Source organism: Macaca thibetana, chromosome 1, assembly GCF_024542745.1.
Source record: "Macaca thibetana thibetana isolate TM-01 chromosome 1, ASM2454274v1, whole genome shotgun sequence".
In the NCBI taxonomy this organism is placed as follows: domain Eukaryota; kingdom Metazoa; phylum Chordata; class Mammalia; order Primates; family Cercopithecidae; genus Macaca; species Macaca thibetana.
Genome location: NC_065578.1, coordinates 42,595,256 through 42,611,299, shown reverse-complemented (window position 1 = coordinate 42,611,299; position 16,044 = coordinate 42,595,256). Strand labels below are relative to the sequence as shown.

General features: G+C 53.0%; 2 protein-coding genes across 8 annotated transcripts in view; one reads left to right on the top strand and one right to left on the bottom strand.

Annotated features, from left to right (window-relative positions):
- The window catches only part of MED8 (mediator complex subunit 8), a 230,870-nt gene that overhangs the window by 166,348 nt on the left and 48,478 nt on the right, over positions 1-16,044 (top strand). The window lies entirely within an intron of this gene.
- Positions 1-16,044, bottom strand: part of SZT2 (SZT2 subunit of KICSTOR complex) — a 64,814-nt gene that overhangs the window by 6,199 nt on the left and 42,571 nt on the right. For all 7 annotated transcript variants that reach the window (XM_050797224.1, XM_050797203.1, XM_050797212.1 and 4 more), the window contains exons 34-66: positions 15,916-16,023; positions 15,765-15,828; positions 15,389-15,574; positions 14,851-15,018; positions 14,686-14,773; positions 14,489-14,560; positions 14,098-14,299; positions 12,802-12,901; positions 11,960-12,089; positions 9,956-10,108; positions 9,771-9,873; positions 9,582-9,687; positions 9,380-9,491; positions 8,458-8,576; positions 8,182-8,346; positions 7,826-7,910; positions 7,499-7,663; positions 7,232-7,399; positions 6,694-6,827; positions 5,898-6,064; positions 5,676-5,773; positions 5,459-5,591; positions 5,147-5,277; positions 4,920-5,020; positions 4,671-4,847; positions 4,205-4,472; positions 4,024-4,103; positions 3,814-3,939; positions 3,495-3,694; positions 1,292-1,382; positions 1,017-1,097; positions 860-934; positions 112-325 (exon numbers count right to left, since the gene is read on the bottom strand). In XM_050797224.1, the coding sequence (XP_050653181.1) occupies positions 112-325; positions 860-934; positions 1,017-1,097; positions 1,292-1,382; positions 3,495-3,694; positions 3,814-3,939; positions 4,024-4,103; positions 4,205-4,472; positions 4,671-4,847; positions 4,920-5,020; positions 5,147-5,277; positions 5,459-5,591; positions 5,676-5,773; positions 5,898-6,064; positions 6,694-6,827; positions 7,232-7,399; positions 7,499-7,663; positions 7,826-7,910; positions 8,182-8,346; positions 8,458-8,576; positions 9,380-9,491; positions 9,582-9,687; positions 9,771-9,873; positions 9,956-10,108; positions 11,960-12,089; positions 12,802-12,901; positions 14,098-14,299; positions 14,489-14,560; positions 14,686-14,773; positions 14,851-15,018; positions 15,389-15,574; positions 15,765-15,828; positions 15,916-16,023 (4,370 nt within the window). The remainder of the gene's footprint in view (positions 1-111; positions 326-859; positions 935-1,016; positions 1,098-1,291; positions 1,383-3,494; positions 3,695-3,813; positions 3,940-4,023; positions 4,104-4,204; positions 4,473-4,670; positions 4,848-4,919; positions 5,021-5,146; positions 5,278-5,458; positions 5,592-5,675; positions 5,774-5,897; positions 6,065-6,693; positions 6,828-7,231; positions 7,400-7,498; positions 7,664-7,825; positions 7,911-8,181; positions 8,347-8,457; positions 8,577-9,379; positions 9,492-9,581; positions 9,688-9,770; positions 9,874-9,955; positions 10,109-11,959; positions 12,090-12,801; positions 12,902-14,097; positions 14,300-14,488; positions 14,561-14,685; positions 14,774-14,850; positions 15,019-15,388; positions 15,575-15,764; positions 15,829-15,915; positions 16,024-16,044) is intronic.

Below are 16,044 nucleotides of genomic sequence, written 5' to 3'. Positions count from 1 at the left end.
AATTAACAACATGGGACCACTTGTCCAGGGAGGTAGTCCCACCAGCCCTGACCTGGAGGCACCTGTGGCCTGTTCTTTTTTGGGTTCACTGGCTTGCCCTTGGGCACTGACCTTGGTAAATGTGATTGCGGCCGAAGTGGGGTCCGTCGGGGTGGTGGGCCAGGAAGTGTCGCAGGAAGGTGGTGAGGTGGTAGCCGTGCCGCAGCACCAGGTGGGCACCTAGTACGTGCTGGTGCACGAGGCGCAGATGGAAGTCATAGCTGAACGAATGCACATGCATCAGGTCTCGCACCTTGTCACACTCCTCTGTGAACAGCATGGACAGCTGGGGAGGCAGCAGCAGGAGACAGGGTTAGGGTGTGGCTGCACTGGCTGCCCAATACATGTTTCCCTCCTTCTGTGGAAAGAAGTGCAATTTTTCCCCTGCTGCTGTGGCCCAGTGGAATGCCCTCTGCCAGAATGGTTTCTGTGGGAAGGCCTCCTCATTCTAGCCTCCCTTTTTCATACTGTATTGTAACTACTTCCATGAAACTAGGGCCATTTTGAGACACTGGGCCATTCTGCTGTATCCCAGATTCCACTAGGGTCTGCCACAGACCCTAGATGACTACAGGCCAGACCAGGCACTGTACTGCCTCAGGGCTACAGCTGAACACACTTTGGATGACCGACAGGGTCAGCCTGGTAGTGAGTGCAGCTCACCAGAATGAGCACTGACCTAGCCAGGCCACAGCACTGCATCAGTCACTAAGCCAGCCTGCCCACTGCATTACTCTACTGCCCAGCAAATGAGACATGGAGCCATGCTGCCCACAGGACACTGGGGTGCACTGACTGTGCCTACACCTCATCCACATACCTGTGAGTTGACAGCCTGCCCCATTGGGATTCGGGAACATTCCAGGGCAAACTGTTTGACACAGAAGTAACAGCCCTGGAGGGAAGGTGAAGATGAGATCAGGAAGGCAAGAGACAGGTGGGTCTGGCTCTCTCCACTCAGTGCTCCTCCTGCTTACCTGGAATGCCAGTTCCATGAGGATGATGCCCCCAGGCAGTGCCCGCTGCAGGTGGTAGGTGGTTACTGGAGAGCTAGTACTCTGAAGAAAGGAAAAACGGGGCAAGGATTGGGGGCTCACCAGCCTCGAATCAGTAGGGTGGAAGTCCCTTAGATCCTGACTTTAATGGTGTCAGTCTGGGATCAGTGACCCTGGTACATCACTCAGGGTCAATGACCTCAGGCCATGGGAAAGTAATTCAGCATCAGTAACTTTACCATTATATGACAAGTTACCTTGGGGCTCCCATCAGTCTTGGTTTTAGGGCAGGAGAAGGAGCCTCGACCCTCTGTTCCAAGGATAGCCATGGCCCGTGGTCGGCTGGTGCTGTAGAAAAGGAGGAGGGATAAGAGGATGAGGCAGGCAAGTGGCATGCAGTCACGGTGATCAGACCCAGAATCCGTTTTACATGGAATCATTTTGCAGGGGAGGAAACAGGCCCACAAAGGTGCCACTGTGAGTGGCAAGGCTGGGCCTGGAGTCCAGGTCTAGACTGCAGGGCCGGGCTTTCTCCATAGCAGCTGCTGCTTCAAGGGAGGCAAAAACAGTGCTCAGTGGGGAGGTGGAGTCTAAGCCTCTCTGCTACTGAGAGGGTGCGTGCTGGGCAGGAGAGAGAAGGGGGAGGGTGATGCATGTCTACGATTTGATTAGGAAAATTCAAGGAGATGTTTGATGCCTGGTTAGGTACCTTCCTCTGAGAGGGAAAAGCTGCTGTCTTTTGATTGTGGGATGGCAGTTCCAGGCTTTAAGAGGCATATTGCTCATCACAGTTTAGTGCAGAGGATAGGGGAGAAGGGAAGCAGGGGAAGGACTGGGAAGAAGGGACAGAACAGAAGGGGTCAGGGGGACCCACTCACACCAAGGGGCTATAAACTGCCAGAATTCTTGCTGGGGGTCAAAACCTCTGGTGGAAAAAGTGTCCCATTTAAACCTCAAGGAAACTGGGACAAGACTTAGTGATTGTTAAAGATTGGCGGGAAGGGAAGGCCTGGCTTTAAATTTTGCTGCAGAAACTTTTTTTTTTTTTTTTTTTTTTTTTTTTTTTAACTCAGTGTCTTGTTTTAAAAAGGAATTCAGATTTGGGGGGAAGAGCATAACTGATGGCAAGTGTGCAAATTAAAGTCCTTTAGACAAGCTCCTAGAACTGGGAACTGTCAAGGCAGCAAGCTGTGCAGCTCCTCCCCAGGGTAGGAGGGGCCAGCCTGGCCTGAGATGGGATCACAGGAGAGGCAGGCACGCCTTCTCTTCTTAATGCCTGGAAGAGAGGTAAACCTGGGGAGTGGAGAGCTGGGCACAGAAACATGGGAGAGTTAGAACTGGCTTTCTGGACTACTGGCTTGAAAAGGTTCTAACTGAAAACAGAGGAGGGAGAACATGCCTTGATAAACTCACAAATCTGGAGACACAAAAGTAGCTGTGTGTAAGGTGAACAGCTCATTTTTCGCATACAGCTACTGGGAAAGGGCAGGGAACACAGAATCTGGAGAGGAACATAGAGCACGGGCCACAACCATGGGAATCTGAGATTTTAATCGTGGATGAAAAGGTGGCTGCAGAGTTGTCCCTGCGCTCAGGGGAAATGGAGGTGGTGAAAGAGGGGCTGCCTACTTCCCAAGACTCAGACCTGTCAGTACTGGCCAGTGGGTGAACATGACCAAGAACAGGCCGAGGACAGTGATGCAAGTAGGCCTAGCATAGAGGTCCTTGGTGAGAAAAGGACTTCCCTGGGCCAAGAACCACATCAAATCTCAGGAGAGGTCAGTGGGATGATCAGGACAGGAATCATTAAGGCCTAGATCCAGAGGCTTAGGAGTATGTACAAGATTTACATGTGCAGGCCGGACGTAATGGCTCACAACTATAATCCTAGCACTTTGGGAGGCTGAGGTGGGTAGACTGCCTGAGTTGAGGAGTTCAAGACCAGCTTAGGCAACATGGTGATACCCCATCTCTACTAAAATACAAAAAATTAGCCAGGCAGGGTGGTGTGCACCTGTAATCCCAGCTACTTGGCAGACTGAGGCACAAGAATTGCTCAAACCCAGGAGGTGGAGGTTGCAGTGAGCCGAGATCGCACCACTGTACTCCAGCCTAGGCGATGAAGCGAGATTCCATCTCCAAAAAAAATTCACATAGGGAGATGTATGCAAGCGTGTAAGTGTACAAGATATGTGTGGGCATGAGCTTTGTGAGAATGGACACAGTTCTGTGTACAAGTGTCATCATGAATTCCACAAAGCATACAAGTTCTGCAGGACACGTCCGAGGGCTGTGTGAAAGTATCCAAAACCCTCACACGTGTGCGAGCCTGGTGGGATGAACATGCACGGGCCCAGCCCGACTTGTCAACATAGGACCTTGTAAAAGGAGGAAGGGCCTGTGGGGCCTCACTTGCAGTGCAGGAGGAGAAGAGAGAAGGGAAAGCAGGGACGGGCTCACCTGCGGGCAGGTGAGGGGGGCCGCAGTGGTACCAGCACAAAACCTATGCTCTGCAGATACTGCACATATTGCTGCAGGAAAGCCAAGCTCAGCTCCTTCAGCCAAGGCTCCTCACGGGCTCCCGGGGGCGACACATCCAAGGATTCACAGCTTGTGGGGGCCTCTCGGCTCCCAGACCCTGACTCAGGGCGATGGCGCCGCTGTGAGAGTAAAGATCAAGGAAGATTCTCCCCACTGTCAACCATCCTGCTGGGGATGGAAGAGGGGGGTCACTGTGGGGTAAGCAAAGGTCTCCTAGAAGTCTGGGAGTCAGCCTCACCTGCCCCTCAGGGAGTCCAGAGGTCTCTGGGGGCCCATGCAGCCAGGCAGCTGGGTCGAAGAGCATGGCTGTTGCACAGTAATGCACCAGGCGAGATGACTGCTTCAGGGTCTCCAGCTCTCCAGCCTGGGGAAACAGGGCAGTGAGCATGACGCAGTGACGGGGCAGGATCAGAGATCCTTGAGGAAGATGCAAGCTGGGGTCACTCACACTGATGGGCATGGTGGCTGGAGTAGAACGCTGCTGCCAGGTTACAAACAGGTTTTCCATCTTCATCTGGCGCTCCAGCTCTGAGGGTTGAAGGCATTGGTAGTAGCCCCAGGCATTGTCACCCGCTTCCTCCCAGACTCCACAGATTTCCTGTCCCTGCTGCCTGTCCCAGTACCCTCACCTCTGCGCTCTGCCATCTTGATCTCTAGGAACTGTTGTCCATGGTAGGTGACAGGATCAGGAGGTCTGGGCACAGGACCAAGTATGGAGCTGGGGCGGGCAGCCGTGATATCCCTTAGGGCCTCGTCAAAGGGGAATGTGTCCAGGGGAAGGGGACCCCCACCACGAGAGGACCCACTCAGCCGGCCCTGCTCACGGCTCAGCGGGGGACTTGCACTCCGGATGAGGGTCTCCACTTCCATGGTTGGCAGCAGGAATGGGTTTGGCTCCTGAGAGACGGAGCATTGCAATGGGTTCACAGCCTTTGCCCTCGGACCCTCTCTCTCATCCCATGGCTTCCTCTCTCAGACTCCCTCCCTACTACCTCTGCCCTCAGTCTGTCCCATCTTTCCAGCTTCTGAGCTGGTTTTTCCTTTAACTGACCCCTCAGTAGCCAAAACTATAGGAAGAGCCAGAGCAGCAGGCACCTTTTCGTCTCGCACAGGGAAGTCCAACTGGCCATAATGATGGAAGAGTCCAAGCTTCTGGCTGAGTAGGCAGAAGATGAGATGGGCTCGTGCATTCTGCCACTGCACCAGGCGAACCAGTGCTCGGCCCAATGCTGCCCCCAGGTCTGGAGCCCAGTTGTAGGTCAGCAGCTGTAGCTGGAGGTCAGGGGTCAGGGTCAGTGAGATTATGGAACCCCTCTTCCCACCCAGTCCCTGGCCCATATGTACCTTCTTGTCCACGACCTCCAGTAGCAAGAGCCTCTGCCGGGGAGCATTTCGCCCTGAGCTCCCATCACCTCCTGGCTCGAAGCGCTGCATGGCTTTGGCAGCTACAGGATGGGGGAGGGGCACAACAGGGGCCTGGGAACAGATCCCCCTTGATCCCACCCTCCCCTTTGCAAGGTTGGAGACCCCACCACTTATTCTTAGCCTACCCCCACAGGCCATGCCCTCACCCTGCTGTGTTGGTCTCCTCCACTGCAAGAAGTTCCTTCCCAGAAGCAGCAGACGCCGCTCAGCTGCAGGGCGGGGAGAGGGGCCCAGTTGCCCAGGGGAACAAGGGCTGAAGATCTCTGGCTCTGAACCCCTATTGAAAGGGCGGGCAGACAGAAAGGCCATCCATGACACCACTCCCTGGCCTAGTCTTCACCTCCCTGGACCTTGTTTCCACCTCTCCTAGCTCAGTTTCCTCTGGTTTGGCTTCCTATAGGCCCAGCTTTTAGCAAGTCTAGGGGAGTTCCCTTCAATTCTATAGGATCTACACTCACAAACGCTGCTCAAAGATGCGAACACTGGTGTCTCCAGCCATTGAGGTGACTAGTGCGGTGAACTCAGACAGGATGGATGGAAGGAGGAACCGGGACACCATGTGGGTGGAGCTTCTAGACACTGAGGCACAACCTGGGAGGCAGAGGAGTCACTATGAAGCTGCAGGATGGAGACCAGGCTGGGGTTGAGGGATGGGAGGGGAGGCTGGGGTCTCACCAATCTGAACCATAAACTCCATCCAGCGCCGAGCAGCACGGGCAAACACAGGATGAAGGGTCCCCACCTCACCCTCTTCTAGCTGTGTGGTCCGGCGTCTGAAAGACAGTGGGAGTAAGAGCCTCATGTCCATACATGACACTTGTATGTTTATACAGACCACGGCCCATCTGTGACTTCACGCCCATACTCTCCCAGGGCACAATACCACCACACACACACCTTTGTCTCTGGGCTCCAGAATCTGAGCCTGGTGCCCGCTCAGCTCCACCGGGAGTCCGAACACTCTCAGTTTTGTGACGCCTCCGGCCCCGAGTGTCTTCTGGCCGATCCAGGACAATGTCATCAGTTGTTTTGGGGGAACCCAAATCCCCACATTCTGTTTTACTCTGGGGGCAATGCAGTGAATGAGGAAGGGCTACTGGGAAGAGGAAAGGTGTGGGATGGAGGCACTATGGAACAGCAGTGAGCTAGGAGGGTTCAGAGGTCTGGGTTCAGTTAGCTTCCCTAGGGGCAGGCTAAGGAGCCCAGGGCAGGTTACTTAACTTTCCTGAGCCTCACCTTCCTCACTGTAAAAGCTCTACTTATCTTGCAAGCTGTTGTGAGGATCCGACAAGAAAAATGGAAGTGAAGGCACATAGTAAGTTAAGGCTCCCTCTACATCAGTGAGAACTGCCACATTCTGCAAAATCCAGTCCAAAAGACAGAGCAGTTTTTGTTTTGTTTTTTTAAGAGAGTGTTTCTATGTTGCCCAGGCTGGAGTGCAGTGGCCATTAACAGGCATGATCACAACGTACTACAGCCTTGAACCTTGGCCTGAAGCAAAATCCTCCTACTTCATCCTCCTGAGGAGCTGGGACTAAAGGTACATGCCATGGTGTCTGGCAGGACAGAGCAGTTTCATATGAAAGGAGACTGTGGCAAGGCCTATAGGGGACTGGGAGGCAGGAGGGAGTGTAAGAGGAGCTAGGAGGCAGGCAGAAAGGTAGATGCCCACTTCACCACTTCCTCCCATTACCAGCATATCCCAGAAGCTACGCCGGCCAGCTTTGCTGGGTGGAGTCACAGGCTCCCCAGGGACAGGGGCAGGGGGAAAGGTGCTAGCTCGGCCTGCAGAGCTCTTAGTTTCCAACGATCCGTTCCTGAGACTTCCTGTGGACACCAGATATTACAGACACCCATCACTGATCATCAATCCCCATTCCAGAAAACTGAATCTCAAGACTGGTATGACAGTGACCTGCCTCCTACTCTACCTGTCAGTGAATGACAGTATATACAACTGATAGTGTGCAACCGCATGTGTTAGTATGAAGTGAGCTTCTGATGCAACAGCCCTGTCTAAGTGGGTGAGCAGCTGCAGCCATTCACTGCTGCCAATGTAGCACCTGGATGATGCACAGACAAGCTCATGGACAACTGTAAGTAAGTGATTCTGATGTAGTAGTTTTCTGTCATGCTTCCCCTAAACCCCATCTTTGTACCCTCACCTGCCACACTGTCCTGCCTGGATCTGTGACATTCTCTGGACCCCAAGGACCTCTTGACTTGCATACCTGAGGGTGTGTCCTCTGTACATAGTGAAGCTGGCAGCAGCTGAAGCTCGATGATGGCATCGGCCAGGGCCTGGCGAGCTGCTCCTCGGAACTTCTCCTCCAGCTGCACAATACTGATGTTCCCCTTTTCCCACACATCCAGTCGAAGCCGTGGGGCCCCATTCTGAGCTGGAAGGAGAACAGGGGACCCTAGATCCCCCTCTACTCACCACCCTTACCTCCCACAGCAATAACTGAACACCTCATCCTCTGACCAAGCTGTCCCACCTGAAGAACCGTCCACAACAACCGGGCAGCGGATGACCTGGGTCAGCTGCTCAAATTCCTCCTCTCGCAGTGGGTCTGGGGGTCCCGGAGAGGAGGGGGGCCACAGCGCCACTGACAAGGGGGCTCCTCCTTCATCCACAAAGGCTAGAGTGATGCAGGCAACCCCTGGGTAGAAATCCATAGGAAGATTCAGCTGTGGGACTTGCCGACCACCCCTCCCAAGACCCTCCACTCAGCTGCAAGCCTGGGAAAGGTCCTCTCAGCAACAGGATGGCAAAAGGCTTTCCCTCACCTGGTGGTGCCACAGGCCCGTGCCCTGCACCATACCTTTGCCCCCAGTGCCCTGTCCACCAGGCTTGTTATACAAGTAGATGTCCAAGTCAGGGAGGCCACCCTGTGGTGGGAGTGGATGCTGGGGAAAGAACAGCCACAGAGCACTAAGACCAAGCAAATGGACAAAACCCTCAGGGATGGGTGCCCACAGTGGGGAACGTGGTGCAGGTAGACATGGGAGCACGAGAAGACACAAGTGGGTAATAATGGTCCCCAGGGGGCACGGGTATACCCAGGTCCAAGGACAAAGGTACATATAGTGGTATCTGTAGGAAAGAGTCAGTAAGGGTGTGCGTGGGGCAGGCGGCAGGGGTGCACATGAGTGTGGAGAGAAATGAGTGCAATCTCACTTGGAAGTGGTTCCGGCTGTTGCTATCTGTGTACTTGGGAGAGTGCAGGAAGATGAGCAAGTTCTGCCGCAGGTACCACGCCAAGGTTGGAAGCCAGGGCCTGCAGGACGTGGGTAGGGCCAGATGCAGCACCTCTGAGGGGAGACTTCCAGGGGGCTGGATGAACTGCAGAGTGGGAAGAAGCGGGCAGAGCTGAATGCGGAAGTTCTAGCCTAGACTGTCCCAGCACCTGTGGCTGAGTCTGGGAAGGATGCTGGTGCCTGGAGGGGAGCTGACCTCCACATCAGCTGGTGTTAGCTTGCAGTTCCGAACAAGCATGACTGTGATGACGTCCAGTGTGGCCTCATCCAGGCGTCGACACAGAACTCGCACGAGCTCATCCGTGATCTCAGGACCTTGACACAGCCATGGTGGGAAGGTGGGGACACTGGTAGAGGAACCAGCTACCCCCATAGCAACCCTAAGATACCAAACTCAAACAATTCCCAATTCCCTGTATACTAGAAGCAGCGTTAGGAGTGCTGGCTCTGGAGGTAGCCAGCACTAGGTTCCAATTCTGCCAAGCTACTCGCTATGTGACTGTGGATACTTTTTGAGTTTTACTCTCAAAACCTCAGGGCTTTCATCCATAAAATAAGAATTATAATAGCATCATCCTCATAAGTTTGTTGCAAGAATTACACTAGAAGTTATGTAACAGTCTCAGCCCAAGACCAGCATGTTAACTGAGCTATAAATATTAGCTGGAAAATCCAGTTGCCTACTGGACACCTCGGGCAAAATATATCCCAAATAACCATCCTCTTCACCCCGAACCCAGTCTGGTATCAGGCCGGTGGCACCACCAGTTCTCCAGTCACCCCAGCTCCCCTTCCCCAAGCTGCGCCTCAATCAACTGCAGCCCTATCCCTGAACATGGCAGAAGCCAGTTCCTTCCCATGCAGCTCCTGCTTGCGGAAAGCCCTGAGCACAGCAGGAACTAGAGGAGGGGCCCAGGGCGGAGTAATACGAGGTTCTAAGAGAAGTCCCAGAGGGTCTGGAGCCTCCAGCTAGTATTTATGGCTCACTTAATATGTGCCAGGTCTTGGGCTGCAACTGTTACATAACTTCAGTGTAATGCTTGTAAGGTTCTAAGAGAAGTCCCGGAGGATTCTGGAGCCTCATGTGGCCACTCCCCTACCCCCTCTTCAGACCTTACCTGCCTGCCCAACACCATGGACCAGCAGCTGGATATGTCTGTCCACTTGGCCCACAGGACGAGCAGCATCTGAACTGCGGCTGGAGGCCATGTCTAAGGGAGAACGAGGACCCTACAGGGAAAACTGTGGTCAGGGCCCTGGCTCCAGAGAGCAAAGTGCAAGGGGCACACAGGGGCATCAGGCAGTGGGAGTGATACATGCCAAGGCTTCCTCAGAGTAGATGGGCTCTTGGCTTCGGGACAGAGCGAGGGAAGGGGGCAGCGCATCCCCTTTCCATGGTCGGTCACTGCAGGATGTCTCCAGGAGCCTGGGAAAGAGCAGCATGTCTTTGGACATGCCTCCCATGCCATCCTTAACTCATGCCCTACCCACCTTCCAAGGGCCACGTACCGAAGATAGTACACAGCCTTTGTTGCTCGTTCCTGATAAACAAACATGTTTTTCCGGTTCACCACAGAGAAGGCATTGAGCACAGAGCGCAGGGCCTGGATGGCTGGGGAAGTAACGTGGGCTCAGGAAACTGCCTTTTCCAGATCCTTCCAATGTTCACCTGCCCTGTCATGCCAATCACATACCCCGAGAGACCCCCATGCTGGGTCCCATTTTGAGGCGTGAATGGACTCGGATCACAGTTCCCCACACAACGTCACAGGAGAAATGGCCAGGGACAAACTGCATTGTGGCTGCCAGGTACCCTCGGGGCGCACAGCTCTCATCAGCAGCATAATCTGGGGGAAGGGGAGCAGGGATTAGAAATGGGACACACCACCCTCTGCCCTCCACAGACTTCTCACCTGGGAACTGGCATACTTGCCCTCACTCCTCCAGACCTGTCCCTGATTACTGCAGAGAAACGATGATCATTTTGGGTAACACGACAGGGCCAGGCAGACGCGTGCCCTTAGGAACACAGGTCATAGCACAAAGGTTTCTACAGGTATCTCAAGGAGACTTAGAGAAGGAGCTAAGGAGAGGTAACAAGGCAGGCAAAGCATGAGGAAATCCTCAAGATCATGCCAAGAGATTCTGACCCTGTCATAATATATGTCAGTAGCACTGTAGCACTATGTCCTCCGGGGAGTTCCAACAGTAACCTCATTAAAACCAAAAGGGTATGGCTGCTTATGCACACCAGCTGCAGAGGAGGGATAAACTGTGTCCTGGGCTTTGGAGGACAGAAGCGCCAACAAACCCAAAGGGTAGTGTGGCAGTACACAGGAGCCCATGGCCACAGTACAATGCCTCCTTTGACCCTTTTCAGGTTTCCAGGGAGCCTTGCGGTGGATCAAAGTGGCAGTTTTGCTCTCAGAGAAGCTGCTGTCAAGTGTGAACAGCACACAGGCTACCCAGGAGGCTGCAGTTTCTGTGTAGAGGCAGAGGCTCTGGAATGGAATGCTGGTTGCTAAGGGTTTCAGGGAAAAAGTCTGGAGAGACTAAAATGAGGAAGGGCTATGTCTGGGTTCCGACTGGCTTTACATCTCAGGCTGCCGGAAGTCATTCTGAAGTAAAAGTGTTCGCCTGTCCTAGCTCATGTTCAATTTGCAGAAGATGCCTTTGAAACCATGGGAGTCCACTAATTATGGGGACTCTGCTTTGATAAGGAGGAGATCCCAGAACATGCTGAGAGATGCACTCTCCTGCAGATGTCAGAAACATTTGTCTACAGACTTGCTGAGAATGTTAAAAATAATCAGTAGTCTGATTTTACTTTTAAACCAGAGAAGAACTGCAAAGGAATGTTATGGTTCAGCTTTTCCTCTATCCGTTTGGGTGAGAGGTCATCAGGAGTAAGAGAAGGGAGAAGTGTTGAAACTTCAGTTACTATCTTGAGTGGATTATCTTGTTCCCTTACCATGACTGGAAATCCCAAAGCAGTCCTGTGGCTGCCTGTCTGGAGGAACAACCGATTAGGCGGCCAATTCTACTGGCCTTCAGGCTCCTCCCCTCTGGATTTCTCTTACATGGGAACTGGCCTGCTTGTCCTCACTCCCCCAAACTCTTCATTCCTGTCTATTTCCCTGCCAGGGAAAGATGGTCATTCTGGGTAACGAGACAGGGCCAGGCAGAGGCAGGCTCTTAGGAAGATGGATCATGGCCTGATGCCCCTTCAGTGATCTCTCCTCTTCTGTATTCTTCAACCTCTCCCTCTCCACTGGCTCTTTCCCTATAGAATATAAACATGCTCAAGTCTCTACTTTATTTTAAAGCTCCTTCCTTGCCCCCATCTTCCTTTAGTTACTGCCGTATCTATTTTCTCTGTCTTCACTGCCAAGCTACTTGTAAGAGTAGTTATTCTCGGCCCCACCTATCACCCTCTTTCACTTTTAATTTCATCTGCTTTCTATTCCCATCTCTCTACTGAAAGTACTTCCATGAAAATCACTGATGTTCAGCAGCCAATGACGTTCAGCAGCCAAGTCCAGTGATCCTTTCCTGTCCCATCCTTCTTGCTCTCTCTCTAGTACCTGGCACTGATGACCAAGTAATGAGGACTCGGCCCTCAGCTTTCACCAGAGTATTCAGTAAAAGAAAGGGCAGCAGCACCGCCTTGTGAGGGAGGCTCGTGGGTGGGATCTCACCATCACTGGGCAGTGGTGCCCGCTGACGGGAGTGGAAGGGAGTCTCGCTGCGCCACAGATCTTCTTCACTCTCGGCCACCAGAAGAGAGTTACACACGTGGCTGTCGTGAAGGTCTTGAAGAAGCAGTCGCTGGGAGAAGGAGCACGAGGTCAGGGAACAGAAATATCTCCTCCTAAGTGGGTGGTGGTGGTCAGGGGTGATCAAATGCCAGAGAGAATGACCACTATCACTGGGGATTGGAGGTTAACAAGAGTATCAGTTATCACTGAGAGGTCAGAGCTCAGGCCTCTGAGAGGGATTCTTAGTCAGGAACACTTGTCCCTTTGGCGCCAGAATCTGTTCACCATCCTTTGGGTCTCAGCTTAAAACTCACTTCCTCTAAGAAGCTTCCCCTGATACTTCAGATGGTCAGATTCCTGTTACGTGCTTTCATAGCAGCTTCTACTGTTCCTTTTAGGATTCTTCACAATTGTAATTGAAATAAGTTGTGTAATTCAGTTGTTCAACTGTCCCCCATTCTACACAAGCTCCACAGAGTTACAGCGTCCCTCTGTCTGGGTCACTAGTATATCACTAATGCTAGCACAGTGCAATGAGAGGGAGTATCTCATGGTTACTGGGATGGTTTGAAAGAGTAACCCACTGTTACTGGGGGTGGGTTGTGGAGCACTCCCAAGGTTGTAGGGAGCTGGGGGAGAAACAGCATCCTACTAACTGAGGGAGTCAAAGACTTTCCATAATTATTGATTCTGAAATGGACCAATAGCCTCTGAAAATCAAGTTCTTAGAAATTTGGTTCTCATCTGTTCTGTCTCAGGGCCTGGAGAGTCCTGCCCCTTACCTGGTTGACCTCCCTGCAGATTTCCCCAACTCGCCTCACCAGGAGCTGCTGCAGGTGGCGACACTCAGTGCCTGGCCCCCCATCCTCCCGAATCAGGCTCCTGGGAAGGAAGGATAATCTGACCAGAACTGCAGTGAGGAGGAGTTATATGTAATGGCATGATATGTATATATGACATAACTGCAGTTATATGTATCACGAAGGGGAGGGAAAGTCATGGAAGTGGGGCCAAGGGAAACCATGAAAAGGGAGCAGGCTTGGACAGAGGTAAACTTGGTGGGAAATGGAAGAGATGGAATTCTCAAGAGCAGTTCTGGATGCCGAGGCTCCACACTTGCTTCACCAGCTCCCATACGGGCACCACACTGAGGCTCCTTTATGCTGTGTGCCTCTTCTTTCTTCTCAAGTGTTTGTCAGAATGGTGGTTTTCCTTTCTTCTCAACCCCACCTTACCCTGCACATCCCACCCACCCCTGAGATGACAGCAGTAGTGAACCAATGCCTATGCAGGAATCCTGGCTTTGTCACGTACTATGGCTGGGCAAGTATTTAACTGACCTGTGCTTCAGTTTCTTCACCCAAATGATAAGGATATTAATACGCCGTAGGGTTGTTATGTAGATAAATGAGTGGATTCATGTAAGCACCAGAACAGTGCCTACCACACAGTATGCACTTGATAAATATTAGCTATTATGCCTTATTTATTTATTTTTTTTGGAGACAGTGTCTTGCTCTGTTGCCCTGGCTGGAGTGGAGTGGCACAATCTCATTCACTGCAACCTCCACCTCCCAGGTTCAAGATTCTTCTGCCTCAGCCTCCCAATTAGCTGGGACTACAGGCGCCTGCCACCACGCCCAACTAATTTTTGTATTTTTAATGGAGACGGGGTTTCACCATGTTGGCCAGGCTGGTCTCGAACTCCTGACCTCAAGTGATCCACCTGCCTCGGCCTCCCAAAAGCCTAGGATTACAGGCATGAGCTACCATGCCCAGCCTTATTATGCCTTATTTTTATACACGAACTTCTGAAGCTGCTGTGAACCTTAGATGTTGTTAATGCTCATCTAGAAGCCAAAATCCCCATCAGCTTTTTGACTCCTATAAGACAGTTGAATGTGATGTGCGTAGCTGTAAGATGTGGAAAGTGATCAGGAGCCACCAACCTAAGAATATATATTCTCTACCAAGCTCTCAGTCCCAAGTCTTACTTCTAACACTGGAGAGAGGTACTGTGGGAGCAGAGAGAAGAGGTTAATGGGAGTGTGAGGGTGCAGGCCCTGGCTTCTACTTACCGTGCATGTGCATACACTTCCACACGGTCCTGCAGGACCCGGACAATGAGCCAGAAGTCAGGCAGGGAGGGCCCAGGGAGGCCTGAGAGTGAAGGCTGTGGAGGTGCTGGCCCAGGTGGAGTCCGCAATGTGAAGGGGGCCTTCTCACCAAGGGTGTCATTGGGACCCTCACTGTCTGAGCCACTGCTGCCACCATCATAACCTGTGTCAGATGCACTGAAGGTCAATCCCATCCGAAGCTGGGCCCGACTCACCTGATCCTCCAGGTGCATCCAGCTTGATGCACTTCAGATTAGTCCCTTCTGATGCCTCCTGCCCAGACCTTTCCCAGTGCAGCCCTAAGCCCACCTCCCATCAGCTTAGAGTCCTTCACCCCCTCCCCCCAGCTTACCTAAGTGGTCTGAGTCCACACTGCCCTGACTGGACATGAGACTTAGCCCCCGGCTGGGCCCAGGCTGACTCCCTGGATAGAGAAAGAATATGCCTGGAGCCTCTCTCAATCCTGTCTAGGGCCTCCCTCCAAAAATGGAAGCATGGTCAGGGATCTGGTCCTGGCCCCCAGACTTTGCGGCCCAAGTCCTCTCTTACCTCCCTGTGGCACGCTGGGCAGGCTGATGAGGGGGACACCCTCAGAATCCTCTGGGGACCCAGGTGCTTGGGGGCTGGCTGTCAGGGTCTGAGAAATAGGAAGTCAGGACTGAGGTATAGGCCCCACACACCCACCACCCCCCTCCATTCCCAGGTGAGACTCACCTCCCCTTCGATGCCTTCAGCCCTGTCCTCGTGACTGTGCCAAGCCCAGGCTGCTGAAGAAGGCTCCCCATGGGACCCACCTGGCTGTTGGCCAGCTGCCACAAAGAAGAAGCCACTGTCAGGGTCTTCAAGAAGAACATGGCCAGGGAGATGGAGGCGCCGGAACTCCTAGAGAGCAGGAGCCAAGATCACAGTTTAGGCAGGGCAGCCCTCCCCACACGTGGTGAGCTACACTTCCTCATGAGACGCTCCTAACTACCTGGTAAAGCAGATGCTGGCATCCCCACTGCTGAGGTAAGAAAAGGTTCAGTGACTTGCCTAAGGTTCAACAGGAGCAGTGACCAGGTTGGGAGCTGGGTTTCTTTCCACTGAGTTGGGCTGCCAAGCACAGGGGTGAGGGCAGACGATGTGGTCAGTAGGGAGACAGGAGGGGTAACTCTATGAGCTCGAACTAACAGAGGGCCTTCCAGTCCTGTGCCTGGGACCCAGGGAAGGACGGGCCCCAAGATGACCCTGCAGTGTTCTGAGGGCAACTTACCTCCTTGAATTGTGTGAGGGAACGCTCTGGCCCAAATACAAAACTCAGTGGCAGAGTTTGGCGAAGGCAGGTGGAGCGTCCAGGAGAGCTATGGATATGGGCAGCTGCGCGGTGCAGGGCAGGGCTCTGGGGGATGCCCCCTCTTCGGAGTGCCCCCACCATCTCATCTTCCAACAACCAGCGGATCTACGGTTAGACAGCAAGTGACAAGGGCACCTCCCTTGCTTCCTTGGGCATCCCCTCAACCCAGACTAGAAGATACTTTGCCTCACAGACTGAGAGAAGTCTCACTTCTATCCCAGAACAAAGAGGGCACCTTATCTCACTCACCTGATGGAAAGGGAATCAGTGACAGTGTTGGGGGTGAGGGGCTCACCTCATTCATGGTGGTCTCAATAGCCAGTCTGTGGGGCGTGGCCAAACTGGATAGACCTGGGTGCCTAATTGGAAGAAAGGTTAAGATATTGGTTTCCAGCAAATGAAATTGAAAAGGAGTAATGAACTCTGAGAGGGAGATAAGGAAGTACCTCTCTTCTTCTGGGGGTGGCAGTGGGGGCCCAAGGCCATCATCTGACCTTAAAGACGATGGCTGCCCTGGGGATCGTGGGAATGAAGCACTGCTTTCAGATGTTGACCTGAACAGGGTGGGAACAAAA